Source organism: Thalassophryne amazonica, chromosome 4 (assembly GCF_902500255.1).
Source record: "Thalassophryne amazonica chromosome 4, fThaAma1.1, whole genome shotgun sequence".
Classification (NCBI taxonomy): Eukaryota; Metazoa; Chordata; class Actinopteri; order Batrachoidiformes; family Batrachoididae; genus Thalassophryne; species Thalassophryne amazonica.
The window spans coordinates 5212114-5237673 of NC_047106.1; the positions used below are offsets into that span (position 1 = coordinate 5212114).

General features: G+C 42.4%; 1 protein-coding gene across 1 annotated transcript in view; it reads right to left on the bottom strand.

The window, feature by feature from the left end:
• Positions 1-261: 261 nt before the first annotated feature.
• The window catches only part of LOC117509368 (retinol dehydrogenase 12-like), a 42247-nt gene continuing 16948 nt past the window's right edge, over positions 262-25560 (bottom strand). The window contains exons 6-7 of the mRNA XM_034169036.1: positions 9798-9873; positions 262-796 (exon numbers count right to left, since the gene is read on the bottom strand). Of these exons, the coding sequence (XP_034024927.1) occupies positions 601-796; positions 9798-9873 (272 nt within the window). The 3' untranslated portion in view covers positions 262-600. The remainder of the gene's footprint in view (positions 797-9797; positions 9874-25560) is intronic.

Sequence of the window (25560 nt, forward strand, 5' to 3'; positions counted from 1 at the left end):
GTATCAATACCTGTGTTGGTATCGATATTATCGATATTAGGATCAATCCGCCCACCTCTATCATACAGTGGTAGGACACCTTATGAAGTTATGCACAAACGAATGTTCCAGTCAGATGTCTTTGAGAGTAGATCTGTTCGTTGACTCCATGTATAAAATGACCTGCTGGGTTTGAAAAATACAGGTTGAGCAGTTTATTACCTAATGAATTTCATCACAAAAGGTTTCCTGCCACTGGCTACTAACACTCTGTCAGCCTGCCTGGAGATCTCTAGTTTTTGTTTTGATTTAGTTTTTTTTTTTTTGTCCATCAGCCATGAGATGTCAAACTTTAAGACAATTATGAAACCAAATACATGCAGCTGTGAATTTGTCAAGACTTTAATCCGTAGGAGTTGTCCACGAAAACACAAATGTCCAAATCAGATGGATCGGACATTAAACAGGTTTTCCCCGCCAGGTCCTACGTACAAAGTCTGTAACGTCTGAGTCCATGTGTGGACAGAGCAGATCATCATCCAGAGGATTCATAGTGGGTGCAAGATGATGTTTCTGTGATGAAATGAAGAGATTCTGGAGTTTGGACCCACACCGTAGCCATTAGAAAAATTTTGGTGCTGCGCTTTGCCACACCCACCATACTACAGAACCCCTTGGATCCTGGATGGCAACCAACCAGACAGACACCCAGTACACCCCCACCTCTATAAAGTGACCGTCTGTCTGCTGCAGCCAGGTAAAACGTGAGAGTGTCAGCGGTCTTCTCCAGCCACTGGGGTCCTTGTCATGGAGACACCTGCATGCAAAGATCGTGCAAAGTGAAACACACCATATGATGTTACTTTATTAAACTTTTTGGGTTTATTTCATTTTAACTCTGTTTAGCAATTTGTCACTCCATAAATAAAATGACAGCCTAATTATAGAATATTTAGCTTTAATGTTATAACTTGGATCATCTTTCCATTTATTAGAAAACATGCTGGAACACAGGAGCAGTTGAGCTTGTTTGGATTTTTTTTTTTTTTTTTCCAACCAGCTTGTTGGTTTATTTGCTCCAAGCAGCCGTTTTATAAGACGCAGGTGAGAACTAATCAGTATTGAGAAAACAATTGTCTCTGCAGGTCTTCATCCATTACAGAGACTTTAAACAAACTTGAGATTCAATAAAATCACCAAGTCGCTCTAAATCACTGCAAGTTTCAATTCGTGCCAAAATCTCATAAGAACGTCTAACTTACAAAATTAAAAAAAAAAAAAAGTATAAAATGCCTTCCAAGTACTCTTGGAACATAAATGGCCATAGATACCACTGCCTCATTTCCAAAAATACTACAAATATTTGAATAAATTAAGAAGAAGAAAAAAGAACTTTGAGTCTTTGTTCTAATCCACCATCCAAATATGGTTAAAAAAAAATAATAAAACTGGTTGGTTTGACTGAAATAATCTTCTGTTATATCCAAATCTGACACATCTAGCGTCATTAGTGTGAGAGCCTCTGACAGGGGCGGGTCCTGGGGTGGCTTCAGGTGGCACCGCCAGCCCTGGAATATTAACAGCCATTCTATTATTTTAAACCATGATTGGCTATCTGCCCAGTGAGAGGCGGGGCTTAAAATGAACTGAGCGATTTGTCAGTTTTGCTTGTCAAGGCCCAACAGACAGACGTGACCGCCCATATTGTTACCACTTTCACTGGTCCTCGTGTGCTCAAGCCGTCCCAGAGCATTATGGTCTGTCTGTTAAATCTCATCCTGTCGACAACACGTCTCTGGGACGCCATTACAGCGGAGCAGATGACATCAGTTTCACAGCACAAGTGCGCAAATGTGGGTCCAAGTGCCAAATGTGACACAATTATTCCCAAGATGGCACTTAGCAAATGTGGTGGATTGGCCACTTGAACATCAAAGATGGCAGCTAAAATTATTGCTGTGCATAGAACTGCTCCAATCACATCGGGATATCTCATATCAGTGAAATCAAAGGTGGCATCCAATTTCATGATGTTCCACCAAATCTATCCCAAAATCCTTTTCTCACAAAACCAAAAATGATGCTATTCGTTTCATTTGTATGTTTTTTGTTTTGTTTTCAGGCATGCCGGATTTTATCTTTGATGTTCCGACAACAATACGACACTCTCAGTGGCATAAATTGGCATTTGTCCATGTTGAGTGCAGATATTAAAAATAACACAATATTTTCAACAATAAACACTTTTTAATCTGCCAACATGCAGTACTTTCAAGAGATGAAGACTTTCAAAAAACCATTAATACTAAAATTATTAAACACCACTCTAATTTAGCACATAAACAAGATAAAACATAACAAATATCATTAATTGCAAACAAAACAAACAAAATTTGACATCAATGTCATTTTAATCAATCGGATTTTTGATTTTTCGATAGGTCATCTTGGTGGCCATCTTGGAAAATGGCCACCATTGTGAATTTTCAAATGGCAAACTGACCAGATATGGTCAGTATTATCACAAATATCACCAAATTTGGTGCTTTTACCACCAAATGCATGATTTTTTTTTTTCTGCTCCACGAATTTCACAGCAGGACTGACATTGAGCGTTAGCAGACATGATGGTCTCATTGAATTGTCCTGCGTCATATTGATAGCTGAAGGTGTCATGATACCAATTAGTGGACTTAACTGAAAAAAAATGCACCAATGATCATCAGCATTAAACTGGTCATGTTTTGTTGACGATTTTATAAGCAAGTCCCCCACCACCACCACCAGGGCCACCCCATTCAAATTAGCCTAGATGCACCACTGGAGATTTAATAAACTACCTTCTGCTCAGCATTCAGTCTGCATTTCCAAAAACAGGCACTGTGGAGTTCACAGAACATTGCAGACGGCCAGAAAGAAAACATCATTCGCTTCGATGCAACAACACAACAAACGTCTTTTTTTTTTCTTTTTTTTTTTTCTTCTGCTTCCCTGCAGCCGGTGGCAGAAAGTCGCCAAATGTTTGGATTGTTTCCACAAACACGTTTGATCACCTCCAAAGACACAATGGACGGACTGCCATTTGGGCTGCCGTCAATCAGCTTTTAACTGCAAAATCAATGCAGCTTATTGCCACACGGGGCACCGCGTCAGCTGAATCCCAACGCTGTCTTTCTTCTGTTACGGGGGAATCGAGCAGAGCTCCTGCAGACATTTGTCGCTCCGAGTCTGCAGCATTTCTCCATCAAATTCATCGTCAGCCTTCCTGGTCGAAACCAGAGGTCACGACCTTTGCTTTACAGCAAAAAAAAAAAAAAAAGCTGCAACAAAGTGACAACATGGCAACGCTTTTAAAATTCAGTTTGAAGAGACTGAAGGAATAAACGTTTCATTTCGTATTTTAACAGCATTGTAGATTCACTGCCACTAGATGTCACACTAGCACCAGCGTCTCAGAGCAAAACACCAGCTTTACTTCTCGCTTGAAGTTTTGAAAGCAGAACTGCCAAAATTCTACTTACAGCAGGGTTTTAATTCTGAAGAGAGAAGACCAGACGCGTTTCATTGAATGTCTCCCAGTTAACCTACAACAGTCACCAAGTGAATACTTTCTTAAAAATAAATTAACAAACACCAGTAGTGATGCTCTGTCCACGAAAACAGTCAAGAGTATTTTTGCAGCACTTGTCCTATAAGAAACGTGTATCAAGAAGCTAAAACATGTTTTATTAAAATTTAAATGCAAACAAACAAAGAGTTGTACTACTTTTTGTTTGTTTCTTTCTTTCTTTTCCAGGTCCGTTGTGCCGTCTGGTTTTGAGTCATCCAGGTCCTCCGCTGCCTACAGTGTCACCACAGCGCCATCTAGTGGCAGACAGTGAGAACTGTCTAACAGGACAGATTCAGGGTGCTGCTTCTCACACGTTATATCATCACGTATCAGTTTTTTGTTTGTTTTTGTTTTTTTTACTTATCACTTTTTGCCACAGACAAATGAAAACATGTATTTATATTATAATGTTTTATCTATTTATTACTGTAAATTCCTGACTGTTTATTCAAGCTGTACTTGTTCTTATCAGCCAAATTTATTGTTAGTCAATATATGAGTCATATAAGTTCCTTTGGGCAACATTAATGGTTAAAGTCAAACATGCACCAAACGTGAGTAAAAACACAGTAACAATCTGGCTTAATATTAAAAAAAATAATAAAAATATCTTTGTGTTCGTTTTGTCTTCTGTCGTTAATATTTCACACTGAACTTCAGTGAAATCAGCAACTTAAAAAAAAACGATTTAACATCAAACATTCAAAATTCAAGCATAAACTAAATTCTTCATTAATCTGATTTAACTTTTGTATTCAAACTAACTCGTTCTGAGCTTTAATTACAAGAACACCATCAATCATCATGTTATTCTGTTAAAGTTACAAAAAAAATTAGTTTGTAATATCATTTTTAAAAAGTTAAATATCATAAGTGAAGTCCTGAACTTTAGAACTACTATGTCTGGTTCACAAAAATGATGCATCTGTTTTAAAAGTGAAATAAAATTAATACATTCAAGAAGATTTAAATTGACAAAATCAGAATAAATAAACCTTCTGAATAAATCTGGAGACGTGCCGTTTCTCCAGGCACAGACACACAAGCCTTGAATTCCTTCAGTTGTCACAGGTGTCTTGGTGGCTCCCCTCATTCCTGCGCAGGCATGCACTATGGTGCTTTTTTTTTTTTTTTTTTGAGGGGGGGGTGGAGGTTGAATCTGTCTGCAGTAGGTAGTTCTCAAAAACTGTATTTCTTCATGATTGGTCATGTTTGAAATAATCTTCAGAAACTTGGTTGTAAAAGTGATGATTAACTGTAAATCTATCTGTGTGCATGTTTTTCTTTCAATCAATCTGTTCAATAACTCTGGACATATTTATTAAATATTTTGACAATACAAAAACAGGTTAATTAGCATTTGTTTCTGAACATTGACCAAATTCACTTTGTATCAAAATGTAGGTTTTACCAAAATGTGTGGTCTATTTCAAAATTAAAGCCAATTTTATTGCTGATGAATGATTTATTTTCAGGGGATTCCACAGTAAATATATTGAGTTCATTCTGAAATTTTGTTCAAAGACATGAGGGAAGCTCATGCACAAAGTGCAAATAACGTTCGTCTGACACGCCGATTCGACGCTGAGCGACACAGCCAACAGGATTTCTGCTCCCAGGCTTTTCCCTTGTTTGGGTTTAAAGTCCATCACATTTCGTGCGCGCTTTGATGCTGGAGTTTGCTGTGTGACCTCATTGATGATATCATCACATAAAGTGGCTTGTGGCTTCTTTCTGTATTTTAATCCATGTGGGTCAAAATCCTCATTTGTTTCCAGATGAGGATGTATTGGTGACATAAGACTGAGAATCCTTTATTTGAATATACTGAGGAACAAAATGATAGAATGACAAAGAAAATCTTTTTTATCAGTTAATTTGATTTTTGTTTTTAATCAAAAAGTGACAAGTCCTGTAAGGGCAGCGTGTGTGTGTAATCTTGACAACTGAATGGATTTCTGGGTATTCAGAAAGAGGATTTATTTTCTGTTCACAGCCATTAAAGCTCCGTTAGAGAGTTGTCCTGGGTGTCTTGGTGGCTTCCCTCACCAGTTGCCCTCTGGCACTCTTTTTACACTTTCATTTTTTTATGACTGATTCATCTGAATTCTGAGACATGAAATCAGCATTCCATCTTATTTATGCTGATGTGTCAAATCTTGATGTAATAACACAACTGGGGAGGAATCAGCTTAGCGGACAGTCGTCCAATTACTTATGTTCCTTTTAAATTCACAGGACCACAAATGATGTGCTGGAATTCATCCAGCGGTCACCTGAATTGTAAATATTTAACCTCAGATTAAAGCTGACGTTCTGATTCTAACATGTTGTAAAATAAAAGCTCTGGCTGTGTCCAAATACATTTGGACCCAGCACTCCCCTTCTCACCCCTCCCTCCCCTCTGGGTCCCAGTCTGGTCTTCCGCTGCACTGAGATGGAATTTACATTTTAATAGGCAGAGCTGCTTGGTGAACAGCGGGAAAGGCGTCGAGCTGCACGTGGCTCCGCTGAAGCTTCCAGACCAATTCTGGCCCCGTAGAAGAAAATGATCTTTTCAGCCAGCAGGCCTCCGTGTCTGCAGAAGATCCACACAAACGCGTATTTACACACAACAAAGCAGATTCAGAGTGAGATCTGATGTGGCCACGAGGTGAGAACCATCAGGCTGCATGTTGGAAGTGGGATGGCGCTGGCTGCAGAGAGGAGGTCTGGCTGCAGGCCGGCGTGATCACCGAGCATGATGGTTCCATCACAGCTGCCATTAGGCACCAAACAAAAGGCGCATCAAGACCAGAGCAGAGGGAGGGGGGGGTGTTTGTCACTCCTGCCTCCTGATGAAGTGTCGGCCCTGGAGCTCGGTGAGGGAGGTCACCAGGAGTGCACGTGCTGAGACAGCAGCACGTGCACTCCTGGTCATGAAAGGGGTCATGATGCGCACGCGGATACCAGTCAGAGCACCACGCGGCTTAAAAACAGTAAGAGTGCTGCACGGCGCTACATTATTTTTAATAATAACAATGGTTTGAACTGTGCAATAAGTGCAGCTAAGGGGATGGTTAATGCTAACCAGGGTTGCAAACCAGACAGCAGCATAGCGCCACCAACAGCTCTGCGGTGGTACTGATCTGACTGGAAAAATGCAGCAGGCAGTGAACAAAAGTGCAATCATGTGAACATAATCTGGCAGCAAGTATGAATGAAAAACTGGACCTTGCTCACGCCTGAACTGCAGGAAAATGATCACATGACTGAATACGGCAGTTATGGATGATTTAATATCATTTAACTCATCAGCTGAAGTACTGCACATCCTGCACCACACTCACATTTTTTATTTACTTAAGCAGATGTTATCTAAAGGTTTGTAATCTGACCCCCCCCCAAACACACACACACACACACACACACACACACACACACACACACACACACCACCACCACCACCACCACCACAGTTATATATAATTTTTTTTGCAGCGCTTTGAGGCAGTGGGATGAGTCACAGATTTGGGCACACAATCAAGACTGGGCCCCACCCCCCTCTAATTAATAACTATTGAACATCCCAACAACAATCAACACTAATTAAAACATGCGCTTGTTGACAACGGTACAAGTCTTATGAAAGGACGGGGGGTGCGCGTTTGTGCGCGTTTGTGCGCATGAGCGTCGATGAGTTTTCCATAACGAGTTAACAAAGTGCCTCCAGCCATCATTTTCATTCAAACGCCGCCTGTGACTCTGATGGCGGAGCGAAGCAGGACGACCCTCTCAAACTTCATTTATCTCCTCCTGAAATGTTAAAGACGCCGGAAAACTGAAAACTAACTGGAAGCTCAGGAGGCCGAAGAAAGTGTTTGTTTACTAACCTGGAATGAGGTCTTATTGAAAAATTGATTGGTGATTTTGGCCTAAAAACAGTAACGGGGCCCGCTGGGGCCATGTTTCAATGCCCTACTTTCTACTGACAGTGCAGCAGCGCCGTACGACGGGCTGCACAACATGCCGGTGTGTATTTTTGTGCTGAAACAGAGCAAAACATAAAACCGTGAGGGGTCGAGTGGGAGTCGAGAAAAGCACTGAGGTGAGCTCATGTTACAACTTGTGCTTGAATCAACAGAATCGGAAACCCTGCGCTTTACAGTCGGACACTCGACCTGAACACATTTTAAAATGAGCTTTACGGGCTCAACCTCAAGCAAATAAATCAGCATCTTTTCCAGAAACTGTTTCTGGTGTAAACTGTCAAAGAAAAGGTAACATGATTGAAAAGATTTAGCTGCTTCCAGAACAAGTCAAGTCGCTGCCCTTCAAATTAAATCTCACTGCACTGAAAAGGAAAAACAAAAAATTTTTTTTGAAAACTACCTAACAGCCCAATCAATACTGTTAATTAATCATTAACAATTAATTAAAAAAATAATATTTTTGCCTGAAAAAAAATTATATCAGTTTCATTAATCTCAACACACAGATTTAAGATATTCAGTTGATCTTCTGTTAACCAATTAAAAGCAGTTTCTCTAAGTTTAAATCTAATTTAGTTTCCCAGTAATTTCATTTCAAATGGCTTAAAAAATCTACTAAGATCACGATTATTGCATTTTCTGGACTATAATTTTACCTTTTATTCTGTATTATCAGCTCTTTAATCTGGGATTTTGGAGATTATTTCATCATTGGCACTTATTCTTTTATTATTGCAGTTTATTTTGTTTCGTGCTTTGATTCCTGGGAAAGGCCGATATAAATAGTCATCATCATCATTATTATTAGTACTATTATTGATTAGAACAAATGTCATATTTTTTGGTATGTCTCAGTAGAGAATAAGTCATAGGACCGCCCAAACTAGTAAATATACATAAAATAAAATCCGTAATTTATAATCTGCAAAATATAGTAATCCAGCATCAAACAAGTTTAAAGCATTTTTCAGATGCCTTAAACAGTCTACAAAGTCATTTCTAATCAGATTTGTTTTCCACATTCTGCTGCATTAAATCCAATTAAACATTATGATTAAAAATAATATAAATCTGGTCTCAAAGCAGTTTATACCGGTCAGCCCTTTGTGTATTTAGGGTTTAAGATCAGACATTTTTTAATTTATAAATGCACATGCAAATTAAATAAAGGTGCATTTATAAAGCTGGAACAATTTCTTTTTCTTCATATAAATTACAGAACAATCAAATTATTTGAAGATTGTTTTAGTTTGATCAATTAAAATACAATTAAACTTTGTTTAATATTTATTTTTTATTTCGAGCCTTTTTTTTTTATTCACTCATGTTCTAAATCCACTTATTCCATTTAAGGGTCACGGGGGGGTTGGAGCCTACCCCAGCAGTCAGTGGGAGAGAGGTGGGGTCTCCTACTGAAAATCCTAAAAATCACCCTCAGACCTTTTAAAATGTGGAGTCGTGCCGGAGCAGCTGAGCCGGAGGTTTAATTCTGACTGATGGCTTCCAAACGCTTCAGGTTCCCTTGAGGATCAACGTCAGCCTTTTGTTCCTGTAAAAGGTCTGAACGTAGACAACGAGGTTGACCTGTGACCCCAAATCACCAGCGGCCTCGGCACGAACACGTGCACCGCGCCCATCCTCGTCAGTGAAACTAATCAATAAGTTGTGACTGATATTGACAACTCATCCTCATCCCACTCGTGGGGGGTCAGATGGAAATAAACTCTGCACTTGTAGAGGATGGCGCCCCCTGCTGGTAGACATACAGTATGTGAATGCAAATATTAGGGGATTTTATAAGATCACTTTAACTGCAAACTAAACTCACTGTGCACTCAATCTTTACTACTGTGTGATGTAAAGTACCCTGGCAAGTATACTTTCATGTACTAAAAATGAGCCAGTTTAATCCCAAGAAGTACTGAAGCAGTACTCACACATATACTTTAAGCACACGTGTAAAATAAAGGTGAGGCTAATTTAATGAAATAAACCTTACGTGTACTGTGTTGTTGGGAGAAAGACGTTCATAATAATCTGCAGTAAACTGTAAAAAGGCAGTACTGGATAGTAAAAATAAAGCCCTGTTTACAAACTGTTGACTTATTCAGGTACGAAGCTGATTGATTGAGTCTGTAACTCCCACTGCAATAACTCAGATTAAATTAGAATATAAAAGCCCTGATGAAGATCTGAAATGAGCGCAACTGGAAGTGCAGCAATTTATTGCTACTTACTTTCTTTTGAAAGTTTGCAGGAACTTCATGCGGTTCCAGTGAGTCACGAAGGCTGCAGTGGGTTCATGTGGTAACACTGCAGGAAATGAATAAAATAACTGTCAGAGTGCAAGTCAAACCTATTGATCGAGTGTTGATCAACTTGATTTAACACTGTGGAGCAGATTTGTCACTTTTTGTGAATTGGACAGTATGAACTGGCTGCAGTGTTGATTTAATCGCATCAGAACCACCATCACATGATTCTGTAACACATTTGGATTTGATCGAGTTTGTTGCTGTTGTTATGTTTCTTAGATGATCATAAATATTATTGATTATCTGTGAAAATGTCATGTTCACCTGTAATTAGTGGAAACATGTATTTAGTTTAGAAAAAAAGAAGTTTTTATCCAAACAATTAAATAACTTCAACAACTCAAAGAACCGCTGACTCAAAAGAACAAACGAATGTCTTCATTCATTCTTAAAACCAATTATTTACATCTGTTTTCTTCTTTTTTAATCAATGATGGATCGTGGGTGAAAACATCGTGTGATTAATGTGCACCAGCTGGTTGTTATGGAGTGAAGTTCTCCAAACATCTCAGAGGCTGCGTCAGTGGGAGCAGACCAGCTGAGGACGGCACTCATCCAGAACCTCAGGTGGGTTCAGAGTCCTCCACATTCTGAGCGGCTCCACTCGAGTACCTTCAACCGAATCGAGTGTCTGACGTCCGCTTAAACGCAACATTCAGAATAACAACAAACAAACAAACAAAGATGATTAATTTGATTTCCAGGTCACCGAAGCTTGCTGTCAGGTCTCCATGGAAACGGGAACTGGTTGTTGGTCAGAACTCTGGTTTGTATTCAGCCAGAACCAGGTCACGTTTGATTGCTTTTTTTTTTAAGGAAATTTCTGAAATAAAAAAAATAATAATAATAAAAGAAAAAAGTTGAGAAGTCAAAAGAATTTTGACCTGCTGTGACCTTGGATTTTAAATCATTTTTTGTAAAATCAAATCACTTTGACCTTCACTGATCTTCAATCATTCCACCAAGTTTGGTTTAAATTGGATCAAAACTCTGAGTTATTCTGAGATGCAGACTCAGAACCCAAATCGACATGTGCTGTGCACAGGAGTGAAAAATTAAAATAAAAATGATCTAATTCATAGAAACTCTTTTTGTGGTGGAAATATATAAAAATGACTAGTGAGTAATAACGACTGGGCATGAAAATATTTATGAAAAACATCTGAAAACTCTGCTGCAGGCCGTCTCCAGGTTTTACCTAAATTTATTTTGTTTTTTAATCTCTTTGGAGGTTCCAGATTCTTACGAATATTTCACCGCTGTGCACCGTTTTTGCTGCCATAACATGAACGCAAACAAAGAATGTGTTAGTATGACAGATGCAGCTCTCTTTGTCTTTAATAAATGTTTTAATTTTATACAGCTTTAATAAATCGCATGTTCCATTTATCAGTTTAATTATTTAAAATAAAAGCCATCAGATATTAAAGCGTCACTTCTTTTTTTAAATGTTCTGGTTCCAGCAGGTTTCAGCTCGTAAACCGTCTCACTCAGTCGATGGACGACACGTAAATTACAACAATTCTTTCTGTGCAGCTAATTGGCAATTTGTTACCACGGCAACAGAAGAAACTGCACCGTCCCATCTCACTGATTGTTTTTGAAGCGGTGTCCTTTATTTTTTTATAATCCACTCAGCAAGCAGCATTTTCTCATCAGATTATCGCAAAAAGAACAAAAGTCGGCTCATTTGCTTAAGTGGTGGAAGTGAATGTATGTTTAAGAGACTTAAAGAGGCTGAGCTTCTTTTGTCTTCTTCTTCTCTCTGTATCTATTTCACACTCGGTGGGTACCAGGCACGATAATTGAAACAGGACTCAGACAAATGAAAATGTTTAACGTGATCTTAAAGAATAAAAAGCACACTGGTTTCTTACAGAATGTAAAATATTTCATTTTTATAATGAAATCTGCTTCAGGTTTCTGCATGTTGAGTCTGTGAATTACAGGCTTGTTTGTCAACAAAGTGCACAAATGGTAAATGGTAAATGGACTGCATTTATATAGCGCTTTTCCATCTGCATCAGACGCTCAAAGTGCTTTACAATTATGCCTCACATTCACCCCGATGTCAGGGTGCTGCCATTCAAGGTGCTCACTACACACCGGGAGCAATAGGGGATTAAAGGCCTTGCCCAAGGGCCCTTAGTGATTTTCCAGTCAGGCGGGGATTTGAACCCATGATCTTTTGGACTCAAGCCCAACACCTTAACCACTAGACCATCACCTCCCCTAAAACAAATTTAAAACAAAACAAAAAAACAATACAATAATACAATAATAATACTAATACAAAACAAAAAACAAAACAAAAGACAAAATCTATAATTTACACAACAGTAATCACAAGTATTTCACCATACAGACAGTAAAAGAGGAAGAAAGTCACAATTTTTGAACTAGTTTGGTCAAAGCTCAAAGAAAACATGGTCTGAAAAACTTCCTTTTATTTTCTTTAATATCTCAACCAAGAAGCCTAGATGGATCAAACTTGGAGGAAATATTAGTTGGATTGATATCTAGAGGTGGTTAGATTTTGGAGTAGTCCAAAACAAAAGTCAAACATCAAGGTGAAGGAAGATGTGTTCCGAAAAGCCTCTTTTCTGTGTGCGTCTGTCAGCAGCCAAGAAGGTTAGATGGATGATCTAAATCAGTGGTTCTCAACCTGGTCTTCAAGAACCTCTGAACCTCCACATGTTCCGTCTCTTCCTGCTCTGATTCACTTATTCACATGTTCAGCCACTCAAGATCTGACAGACACGAGAGTGAGATCATTACGTTGTGGCTGAGCAGTAGGAGGTGGAACATGTGGCGGTCCGGTGGTTCTTGAGGACCAGGCTGATCGAAAACATATATTGTTATATTGGAAAATATTGATTGATATGAATGAAATCATGATGAAGGGTACGTGGAGCACACAGCGTGGGCCTCGGCCCTCTGACTGCTGTTGTTCCGTCTGAAACATTCACCTGATTTTAACCTGAACTCTCCTCAAATTAAAGCTCATATTGATTATTGATTTCAGCTGTGATGTCACTGTCCAAATATTTATGAGCCGGACTACAGACTGCATCCCATGTTATTGTTGAGACTGTCCGTCTGACGTAAAGCGTTACATCCGCCGCGGTGTGTCTGTAAACGTTGTTAATCAGCAGTAAGCAGATGGGGACATTAATTGTGGTGGAGGACATAACAAGACCCACAGGACATGTGGACACATCCACTGTTCCTGATAAGGCCCAGACCCGTTTGTGTTCCCACTGAAACGTGCCGAGCGTCTGGAGGGAGGAGCTGGAGACGTTCATGTTCAACACCAACTTTGGTTTTTGGGTTTCTGACACTCGTATCTTAGACAGGTGTTAATATTCCACCGTAATTTATTGTTTTTGGGATTATTTTTATGTTTTTCATGATCCTTTATTTGTTGACCGGTTTGCTTTGACGGGTGCAGAGGTCAAAGGTCATCATGGCCTCATCATCATGATTCAGTTTTCTGCAAATCGCCATTATTATAATGATGATGATGATGATCTGAGCTGTGTGCAGATTCTACTTGATCCAAATTAATCTAGCAAGTAATACTAAGCCAACTTTCAAACTTAATCCATTGAAGAGTTGATAAATTAATCAGGGTTTTTTTTTTTTTCTTTTTCATTTTTCAGTGAATTCTGCTCGGATAACTGGCGCGAACGTTTTTCTACGGCCCACATATAGTGCAGCAGCTAAGAGAATATTTAGAGCAAAATCGTGCAAATGGTGATTCAAACACCAAAGCTGGCACAAATACTCCTTAGACATTATTCTTTTGAAAAAAAAACCGACTGGCCACTTGAATTTTCAATAGGCAGCCAGGTAGGGGTCAATTGAAGAATTACACAGGGGTCAAAATTAAAAATGCTCAAATCATTTTGAAAACTACACCACATTATTTGTCTGATCGTAACGATTCCAAAAAGGTATAGTTTGGACTATCTATGACTGAATGATCAGGAGTTATGGGGTAAAAAGAGCAAAAATGGTGACAAAGGTCAGTTTCAGTTTGTACAGGGGTCAAAAGTTAAAGTTGCTCCAATTTGGTAAAACAAATATGCAATTTATTAGTTGAGTTAACAGGTTTTAAAAAGGAACAGTTTGGACCATGTGTCATCCTTAGTTATCACATTACGGGGTAACATACAAGGTGCCTTAGAATCCAATGGACGTTGACCTTGTTTGACCTTTACTTTGGAGACCAAACATTCAACAAAATCAAAACTGTTCCATTTATTAATCCTATTAGCTCAACCAACAATTTGCCTCACTTTTTACCAAAATTGGTAAAAAAAAAAAAAAGTTTAACTTTTGACCCCTGTACAAACTGAAACTGACCTTTGTCACCATTTTTGCTCTTTTTACACCATAACTCCTGATCATTCAGTCATAGATAGTCAAAACTATACCTTTTTGGACTCTTTACAATCAGAAAAATAATGTGGTGTAGTTTTCAAAATGAGTTGAGCATTTTTAATTTTGACCCCTGTGTAATTCTTCAGTTGACCCCTACCCGGCAAGTGGCCAGTCATTTTTTTCAAAGAGTAATGTCTATGGAGTATTTGTACCAACTTTGGTGCTTGTATCACCATTTGCACGGTTGTTTCACTTATCTGCTGCACGAATATGAACGCAGCCTTCAGGGATGTTCACTTCAAGTGCACAGACGCAACATTTTGTCTCATTCACAAGCGAGAAGCTGCATGCGCAAACTAGCCGGAGCTGTCCGTCTGTTCCTCTGACGCACAGCAGCTCTGCACTTTGACTTCTGTAATTTGGGCCGGACGCCTTGTTTCTATTGGCTATGTGAAAATACGTCATCGTGCTGCTGCAGTGAACGTTGGCAATAGTTTGTTTTTTAGGCTTCACTCTGCATGAAGCTTCTCTTTGAAAATAAAGGATGTGACAGCGATGCTTAAAGTGAGAGGCTCGTTGTCGTATAACCATGTTGGCCAATCAGAAGCCTGGAAAAAAGAGAAACACTTCATAATATCAAGATACAAACACTGAAACCAGCATGCTTTTGTTTTTCTGGCCGTAGTTTTCCAAACACTCAGTGCATCCATGTGGACAAAAGGCCAAAGCACATCATGGGTGGTGAAATTTACAAAATGCCCGTGTAAGTGTGGACACGGCCTGACTTTGACCTTCCTGTGACCTGAGGCAGGAAGTGATGTCAGCGCCTACAGGAGCTGGTGCCATAAACTCAGCCTCATATTGAAGTTTACACCGACTGATAATTTGCGTGCCGGCTCAGATATCAGCCACAGCGTCACTTGATGTGTCGACAGCGTCGCAGCACCATCGCCGCTCAGCTCCCTCGACATCGAAATCAATCAGCGTGTCCAATAGCGGCCTAATTGATGCACTAATCCAGTGTCTAAGTACTGCGGCGCTCCGAGTGCAAAGCAAACACGGCACGACTCGTCGATGAGCTGCTCCTCAAACGTCAGCTGAAGTGCACGCTCCGTGACCTCTGACCTGCAACTGCTATAATGAGCATGCAGGAGATGGCGACTGTATGATCTTTATATTTTTCATCAGGAGTACTTAAAATAAAAATATAATTAAACAGATGTGTGTGTTTGCTGACATGGTGCTGATGAAAGTGAACCAGAAGTTGCACATTAGACGTTTTCTCCTTCGGCCTCTCTTATCTTTATTGCACACAGAAAGGACGAGGAGGACGGGGTGGGGGGGCAGAGGGGGCGCCGAAGGCCTCCGTAGGAATGAATCATTCAAGTGCACCTCTCACCACTAACACTGAGGTTAAAGGAGAACGCTGCTCTGAGAAACGTCCTGCTGAGTAATTACGGGTGCGTCTGCGTGAACGCACGCGGCCGACCTGGCGTTCCTTCACACCGTGTTCATAATCAGCGCTGATAATGAACACGATCTGCAGGTCTGCTGGGTTCAGGTCCTGCACAACCTTGCTCCAAGCAACAAGAAACAACAGCAGGCTTCTGCTGGGGCCGTGCAGCGCTACTGCCCCCGTGTGGACAAAACACAAAGTGCTGCACAGTGGAGATTTTTGTTTGGGTTTTTTTTGTTGTTGTTTCAGGTAAATGCATAAAAAAAGGTGTTTTAAAAAGAATTTGAGATCACGAGACCAAAACTTCAGTGAATAACGTGTGAAAAATAATAAAAGAACGTCCAAGATTCTAAAGATGGAATGTCTGTGTGATCTGTTGGACGTCACTGCAGATCTCAGACTAAATATCAGGACAATCAACACGTGGAGACCAGACCGTGAATTCATCCTCTGTACAGTCTGGGTGCTAGGGACCAGCTCCAGATCTGCAGACAGCACCTCGGTCCATGGCAGGAGAATAGTTTTGTAGGTTACCCCACGCGCAAACTGCATACAGGCATCAGTGGACTTGAACCCACAACCTTCATGCCAATGATCAGGGAGCGCCACAAGTCATGTGATCAGGTGATGAATCCTTCAGCCGTCATGTGACAGTCAGTAAAAATGACCACATTGTGTTTTGCTCTCTATGAAGCAGGAGTCATGTAATGTCCAAACGTCTCTCTCCCACAGGGACGTGTCCCACAGAGACTGTCTCTGTGGAGGTGCCAGTCCAGGTCTGGACTAAACCGAGCTGCTTCAGCCTGGATTATGCCCATTTTTCCTCACTGTTGTGATCCCTGTGGAAGGACGAACGTGAGTCACATTCAAGTTGGACCAAACACAGTCCAGGAACCATTAAAGGTGAAGCCGGAGAGAGTCGTCAGCTTCACGTTTCTGGGTGTCATCATCACAGAGGACCTCTCCTGGACAGACAACACCTCAGCGGTTGTAGACATAACAACACACAACAACACCTGTACTGTCTGGGGAGGCGACAGAGAGCTAACCTACCCAAGAAGCTGTTGGTCAGCTTTTACACCTGCACTACGGACACCACCCTATGGACCAATCACATCACAGCCTGGATTAGCAGCCGCACCAGGGCTGGCAAAAACAGCCTCACGCCACGTTTCCACATCGTGTGTGTGTGTGTGTGTATACACGTAGTTGTGACGACTGTTTACCCGTTCAGTACTACAGAAGCCTCCGTGATGTCTGACAGAGTGCAAAGCTCCTCCGTTTGTGCACCATGTGACAGGAAGCTAGCTTAGAAGCGCTAACAAGCTAGCTCCTTCGTTTCAGCTGCTTTATGTGGACATTCAGATTGTACTGGAGACATAAAAAGAATATATTTTAGTGACTTTACGACGAGTTTGTGGCTCTTTACTTTGATCTGTCGTGTTCTGACGGCCTCTCCTGGCTGAAGTAAATGCACTTCTTTGCATTGACCACTAGATGGCACTTTGCATATGTAACAGACACAATCTGTCCTTCCACTGTGTGGAAACAGGAATTTGGTCCAGAACCCTTAAAGTGGGCGTGTCGCACATTTGGGTGGCAAAACCTCCCAAACTTAATTTTCTAGGTGTTTAACCCGAGTTAATATTGATGTCCTGTCACCATCCCGGGTGGCAGCTGCAGCCAGGCAGGGGTCAGTGAAGGGTTCCACAAGGGTCAACGTTTAAAAATGCTCCAGTCATCCTGAAAAGTATATTTTGTGGAGATTAATTTTCAGTGTTTTGACTTGTTTGGGAGGTTCTGTGACTTAATTATCCTCCAGTGCAACTTACATACCAAAAAATATTTATATGGGGCTTTCCAAGGAACCAACACACAAAACAAATTCCAATTATAAAAGTACAAGGCAACAATCAAAGAACCAATTAAAAAAAAAATCTAATGGACTCACGCTTTTATTGTGGTGATTCCCTCACTGTGGATGAGCGGTCCATGTCCATCTGATGTCCATCCAAATGGCATCACATCACATCCAATAGCCTCTTGAGACCCATAAATGTCTTTTTTTTTTTTTTTTGCCGTCTGTAAAGGACTACAGTTTGACAGCCGTATTTCAGAAGAAGTGTTCAGTTCTCACTGGATCCTCTTGTCCACTGCAAAGGACATTCCTTAAAAAAACATTCTTTAAAAAAAATACAGTTGATCTGGTTTTCACCAACTGTCCAATTGACAGTTGTTTAATGGGAACACTTATTTGTTTAATGGAAACACTTATTTAATTGTTTAATGGAAACACTTATTTAATTGTTTAATGGGAACACTTGTTTGTTTAATGGAAACACTTATTTATTTAATGGGAACACTTATTTGTTTAATGGAAACACTTATTTGTTTAATGGGAACACATTTGTTTAATGGGAACACTTATTTAATTGTTTAATGGGAACACTTATTTGTTTAATGGGAACACTTATTTAATTGTTTAATGGGAACACTTATTTAATTGTTTAATGGGAACACTTATTTGTTTAATGGGAACACTTATTTAATTGTTTAATGGGAACACTTATTTGTTTAATGGGAACACTTATTTAATTGTTTAATGGGAACACTTATTTGTTTAATGGGAACACATATTTGTTTAATGGGAACACTTATTTAATTGTTTAATGGGAACACTTATTTGTTTAATGGGAACACTTATTTAATTGTTTAATGGGAACACTTATTTGTTTAATGGGAACACATATTTGTTTAATGGGAACACTTATTTAATTGTTTAATGGGAACACTTATTTGTTTAATGGGAACACTTATTTGTTTAATGGGAACACTTATTTAATTGTTTAATGGGAACACATTTGTTTAATGGGAACACTTATTTAATTGTTTAATGGGAACACTTGTTTGTTTAATGGAAACACTTATTTAATTGTTTAATGGGAACACTTATTTGTTTAATGGAAACACTTATTTAATTGTTTAATGGGAACACTTGTTTGTTTAATGGAAACACTTATTTAATTGTTTAATGGGAACACTTGTTTGTTTAATGGAAACATTTATTTAATGGGAACACTTATTTGTTTAATGGAAACACTTATTTGTTTAATGGGAACACATTTGTTTAATGGGAACACTTATTTAATTGTTTAATGGGAACACTTATTTGTTTAATGGGAACACTTATTTATTTAATGGGAACACTTATTTGTTTAATGGAAACACTTATTTGTTTAATGGGAACACTTATTTGGTTAATGGGAACACTTATTTAATTGTTTAATGGGAACACTTATTTGTTTAATGGAAACACTTATTTAATTGTTTAATGGGAACACTTGTTTGTTTAATGGGAACACTTATTTGTTTAATGGAAACACTTATTTGTTTAATGGGAACACTTATTTGTTTAATGGAAACACTTATTTGTTTAATGGGAACACTTATTTCATTGTTTAATGGGAACACTTATTTGTTTAATGGGAACACTGTTGGGAAAGTGTAGTTACACGGACCCACAACAGGGGGCGTGAATGAACGGACAATGGATAAGCCAAAATATAACAATTTAATGTTGTGAATTGTGCACAACGGAATACAGACAAATGCAGTTTGATAATGACAGTCAATTATACGAAAAGTGACGTGTGGGCAGGCTTGAGGATAGAAGACGTCCGTCCAGAGAAGAGCCGGATCCCCACACGGCTTCCACCGCCAACGGATCTGAAGAACACCGGAGCCGCAAAGTCCTGGGTCCCCAGGTGGCCACCGTCTCCAGCTGTCAGACCTGGTACTGCTGGCAGGAAGCAGAGACAGTTAATGGTGGGTGTGTGGATACACACCCAGTAAATCCTCAGACACTGATACAGTTCCTCCAGGAGGGAGCACCTCCACCTCTGAAGTAGGAACACACTAGCAGCTCCTGTTACCACTTATCTGGATGGAGTGAGAGGCGAAGACGTCGCTTCACTCACTGACCGCCAACCCAGCTGAAAGTGCACCACAGGACAACGGCTGCAAACAGATCAGACGTAAGTCACAGTTCAAATACGGCAGAAAATATTACCTAAGCGGTAGATGATATCTCGGCAGCGAGGTGGAGTTGCTGCCCGGCTTTTATGGTGCTGGTGATGATGAGTGACAGCTGGTGCTGTTGATGAGTGACAGCTGTCACTCCCGGTTGCTCCGGCGCCCTCTCGTGCCTGAAGCCCGCACTTCAGGCAGCGCGCCCTCTGGTGGTGGGCCAGCAGTACCTCCTCTTCAGCGGCCCACACAACAGGACCCCCCCCCCCCCCCTCAACGGGCGCCTCCTGGCGCCCGACCAGGCTTGTTGGGGTGTCGGGGGTAGAAGTCGACCAGGAGGGCCGGGTCCAGGATGAAGCTCCTCTTCACCCAGGAGCGTTCCTCAGGTCCATACCCCTCCCAGTCCACCAAGTACTGGAACCCCCGGCCCTTCCGACGGACATCCAGGAGCCGGCGTACTGTCCATGCCGGCTCTCCGTCGATGATCCGGGCAGGCGGCGGCGCCGGTCCGGGGGTGCAGAGTGGTGAAATGTGGTAGGGCTTAATCCGTGACACGTGAAAAACAGGATGGATGGCCGGACTGAGGACTTTGAGGATGGGAAACAGTCCAATAAATCTGTCCTTAAGTTTTTGGGATTCCACTTGCAATGGGATGTCTTTGGTGGATAGCCAAACCTCCTGCCCGGGCTGGTATACAGGGGCCGGGGAACGCCAGCGGTCTGCATAGGCCTCATCCGGGCTTTCAGCAGTGCAGAGCGGGCAGTACGCCACACCCGACGGCACCTCCTGAGGTGGGCCTGGACCAAGGGCACCCCGACCTCTCCCTCCACGAGCAGAAACAATGGGGGCTGGTACCCAAACATACCTCAAATGGGGAGAGGCCGGTGGCAGATGAAATTTGGCTATTGTAAGCGTACTCGATCCAGGCCAGATGGTTGCTCCAGGCCGTCAGGTGCGCGGAGGTCACGCAGCGGAGAGCCTGCTCCAAATCCTGGTTGGTCCGCTCTGCCTGTCCGTTCATCTGGGGATGGTACCCGGACAAGAGGTTTACGGTGGTCCCCAGTTCCCTACAGAAACTCCTCCAGACTTGCAAGGAGAACTGGGGTCCACGGTCGGTGACAACGTCAGATGGAATCCCATGCAGACGTACGACATGGTGGACCAGGAGGTCTGCTGTCTCCTGGGCCGTCGGAAGCTTCGGGAGGGCCACAAAGCCGCCTTGGAGAACCAGTCCACTATCGTGAAGATGGTGGTCATGCCCTGGGACGGCGGGAGGCCCGTGACAAAGTCCAGGCCGATGTGGGACCAGGGGTGATGAGGCACAGGTAATGGCTGGAGGAGTCCCTGTGCCCGTTGGTGGTCAGCTTTTCCCCTGGCGCAGGTGGTGCAGGCCTGGACGTACTCCCGGACGTCGGCTTCCATAGACGTCCACCAGAAGCGCTGCCGGACCACTGCCACGGTCCTTCGCACCCCTGGGTGACAGGAGAGCTTGGAACCGTGACAGAAGTCCAAGACTGCAGCTCTGGCTTCTGGTGGGATTTATAACTTGTCCTTCGGGCCAGTTCCCAGGTCCGGGTTCCGTGCCAGGGCCTCCCGGACGGTCTTCTCCACGTCCCAGGTGAGGGTGGCCACGACAGTGGACTCGGGGATGATGGTTTCCGTGGGATCTGACAGCTCGGCTTTGACTTCCTCTTCGTGAACCCGGGACAAGGCGTCAGATCTTTGGTTCTTGGTCCCGGGGTGGTAGGTGATTTGGAAGTCAAAACGCCCGAAGAACAGTGACCAGCGGGCTTGCCTGGGGTTCAGACGCTTGGCGGTCCAGATGTACTCCAGGTTCCGATGGTTTGTGAAAACCATGAATGGAACCGCAGCTCCCTCCAACAGGTGTCTCCACTCCTCAAGAGCATCTTTCACCGCAAGGAGTTCTCGATTGCCCACGTCATAGTTTCGCTCAGCCGGGATCAACCTGCGGGAAAAATAGGCACAGGGGTGGAGGACCTTATCGGACCCCCTGCTTTGGGACAGCACGGCTCCTATCCCTGAGTCAGAGGCATCCACTTCAACAACAAACTGGCGGTTAGGATCGGGCTGCACCAGGACTGGCGCAGTCGAGAACCGGCATTTCAACTCCCTAAATGCGGTTTCGCACCGATCCGACCAGGTGAAGGGGACTTTGGAGGAGGTCAGGGCTGTCAAGGGACTAACCACCTGACTGTAATCCTTAATAAACCTCCTGTAGAAGCTTGCAAAGCCGAGGAACTGTTGCAGCTTCCTACGGCTTGTTGGTTGGGGCCAGTCTCTCACCGCCGCAACCTTGGGGCGACGGAGTTGGAGGAGATTATGAACCCCAGGAAGGACAAAGAAGTGCAGTGGAACTCGCACTTCTCGCCCTTCACAAACAGCCGGTTCTCCAACAACCGCTGCAGGACCTGACGTACATGCTGGACATGGGTCTCAGGATCCAGGGAAAAGATGAGTATATCGTCCAGATATACGAAGAAGAACCGATGCAGGAAATCTCGCAAGACGTCATTGACCAAGGCTTGGAACGTCGCGGGCGCATTGATGAGGCCGAACGGCATGACCAGGTACTCAAAATGACCTAACGGGGTGTTGAATGCCGTCTTCCATTCTCCCTTCCGGATCCGAACCAGGTGGTATGCATTACGAAGATGTTTAATGGGAACACTTGTTTAATTGTTTAACAGTTATTTTTCTATTTCTCAGGAGGATATGTTGTCCATCATACGAGCATCTGTCCATCTTGTTTATTTGTGGAATTTAAGTCTATGAACTGAAACTGACCGATGTCACCATTTTTCCTGTTTTTACCCCATAACTCCAGATCATTCAGTCATAGATCATCCAAATTATACCTTTGTGTAATCTTTATAATCAGATAAATAATGTGGTATACTTTTCAATATGACTAGAGCATTTTTAAATTTTGACCCCTGACTACAGCTGCCACCCTGGATGGTCACCATACATTGTTAAATCTGTATAGACAGGTGTCCAAACTGCCAGGTTTGAGGTTGAGTGTGAAGAGACTGGGATGAGGATCAGCACCTCCAAATCTGAGACCATGGTCCTCTGTTGGAAAAGTATGGACCGGCCCCTCTGGGTCATCAGAGAGTTACTGCCCAGGTGGAGGAGTTGAGGTATCTCAGGACCTTGATGGAGCGTGTCGTTAACTCTTTAACATAAACAGACTTTTTGAATGTTCACTGGAGCCTTTGGCTTCAGGACTAACTTGTCACAGGAGTGGAAGGAGCCATCATTAAAGGCAGCACGCTGTGTGACCGTGTAGTTACGTAACTGCATCACCTATTTAAAACCAGTATCAGCAGTATATGACCCAACTTGTTGTGTGCCGACACCTTTGGCACACAACAAGATGATAATCTAACGCTGTGAAAGTCATGGTGACTCCACTTCCTGACTCGATGAGGAAGCCTGCGTCGTGGTTAAAAAACAGGTTACGAGACACAGAGTGAGTAGTCAGATGGGTCGACCAGGAGTCAGGAACAGCCCGGAGAAACAAAGTGGAGACTTGGACTTTAGACTTCAGTCTGCAGAACTCATACTGCTGCTCCTCGTGGGTCCAAGTGCAGCTGGAGTGTATGTTTTTACTTCCAGTCCCGCAGTGCAATAAGTTGTACGCTCCTCGCAGCGCTGCTCACTGTTTCTTTGGCCTTTTGTTGTTTACCAGCAGTTGACGGCTCAGTTGCGACCTGTGAATCAGACGGAACCAGGACTTTCCTGTCATGGCCAGTGTGCATCCAGGTGACGCGCTCTCTGTGACACCGTGTGGGTTGTCAGAAGTGCCTGGAACAGCCCGTTCCACCTCCTGCCTTCCTGAAATCCTTCACCACAGTCCAGTCCCCTGGTGTCCCACAGGGGTCTGTTCGTGTGTGTCTTTAACCTGAACAAAGGACGAGGTCGCACACAGCACGTGGTCAGTGGACGGGCCTGTTCACAGGTCCCACTCCTACATTTTTTAAGTTTTCCAAAAATAGTATCTAAAAAGGACTTGAGGTTATTTTTTCATTTTTCAGGGACTCTGTTGGTTGTAAAAAAGTTACCTGGATTTGTGTCATGCACACGTGATGCTTATATCATTTGAATGTAGTCATTCAGATTTAGTCAGAATAACAAGATTAGAATTAAAATAAAGGTGTTTTGTTGTTGTTTTTTAAATCTCCTGCCCTTGGTATGTACATCTGAGATGTGAGTCTAGATTTGATATGTTTTTTTGAAACAAAATCTTTCTCTGTTCCACTTGAAGCTCAGAGTGATGACGCAAAATGCAAACAGACCAAAAATTCACACCACAAACTTCCTCGCCAAATAGTTGTGCGGGTGTCTCGTACCCCTGTTCATGTCGTCTCGTACCCCTGTCCATGTCATCCCAGACCCCTGTCTATGTTGTCTTGTACCTCTGTCCATCTAGTCTCGTACCCCTATCCACGGTGTCTTGTACCCCTGTCCATGTCGTCCTGTAGCCCTATCCATGACGTCTCATACCCCTATACATGTCATCCCGTACCTCTGTCCATGGGGTCTCGTACCCCTATCCATGCTGTCTTGTACCTCTGTCCATCTCGTCTCATACCCCTATACGTGGCGTCTCGTACCCCTGTCCACGTCGTCCTGTACCCCTATCCATGATGTCTCGTACCCCTATACATGTCATCCTGTACCCCTGTCCATGGGGTCTCGTACCCCTATCCATGCTGTCTTGTACCTCTGTCCATCTCGTCTCGTACCCCTATACATGGCATCTCATACCCCTGTCCATGGCATCTTATACCCCAGAACACGAGACAACATGTGAGGGGTTGACACACAACAAGAACAGTGCTTCTGGAAGCGGCTGAATGAGCTCTGCAGTCGGCCTGGTTCCCACCCACCGTGCATGCACATCAACATGCTGTTTGCTTCGTGACCTTTAATCTTGACCTGCTGTCTGTTCTGAAAGACGTGTCTCAGCATGCTGTCCAGTTGTCCTGTTACTCTTTTGTCTCTAGACATGTCTTTAAATGGTCAAGTTGACAAAAATTCCCCTTTTCTGCAAAGCACCCACATTGACCCACTCTGTTTCTTGGTCTGTCATGATTTGACACGATCTTGTAAATTTTGTCTCTCTGTCATCAGGCAGTTCCGTTTTAACTTCGTCCTCGACCCGTCTCTGATTAACAACACCGAAACGACCTACAAATACCTTTACAATAGCAATCCTCAACTATAGCTAAATGTAGTTTATGTTTTTGTCAGGATACGTAGTCACGCGGCACAAAAGGTGGGTGGACACAAATGCAAACTCTCAGACAATACGCAAGTTGTAATAATAATCTCACAAACAGTCCAGAGTCTGGTACACAGAAAGGCAGGCAACATAGTGAAGATACAGATAAGGGCAAGGCAAAAATATGTGGTCAGGAACAGGCTGAGGTCAAAGGCACGGAGAGATACAATATCAGAGGCAAAGGCAGAAGGCAAAATCCAGATAAACAGAATGACGTCAAAAAATACTGAGGCAAACAAGACAAGATCAGGGCTGGAACGAAGATACAAAATCAACGAGCTAGCACCGCAGTGAGGGAAGTGAGGGCTTAAATAATAGGTGATGTAACAAGGTGCATGTGTACTCAATGGTTCTGGAAGGAGGTGTGGTCTGCTGAAACAAAGAGACGAGATGAGAAGCAAGAGAGAGAGAGAGTGTGAGTAAAAACAAAGCAGATCAAAAGCAAGAGGAGTCAGTGAATGAAAACCAATGGTGAAAGTATAACGTGCCCACAGACCAACAAAAGGAAA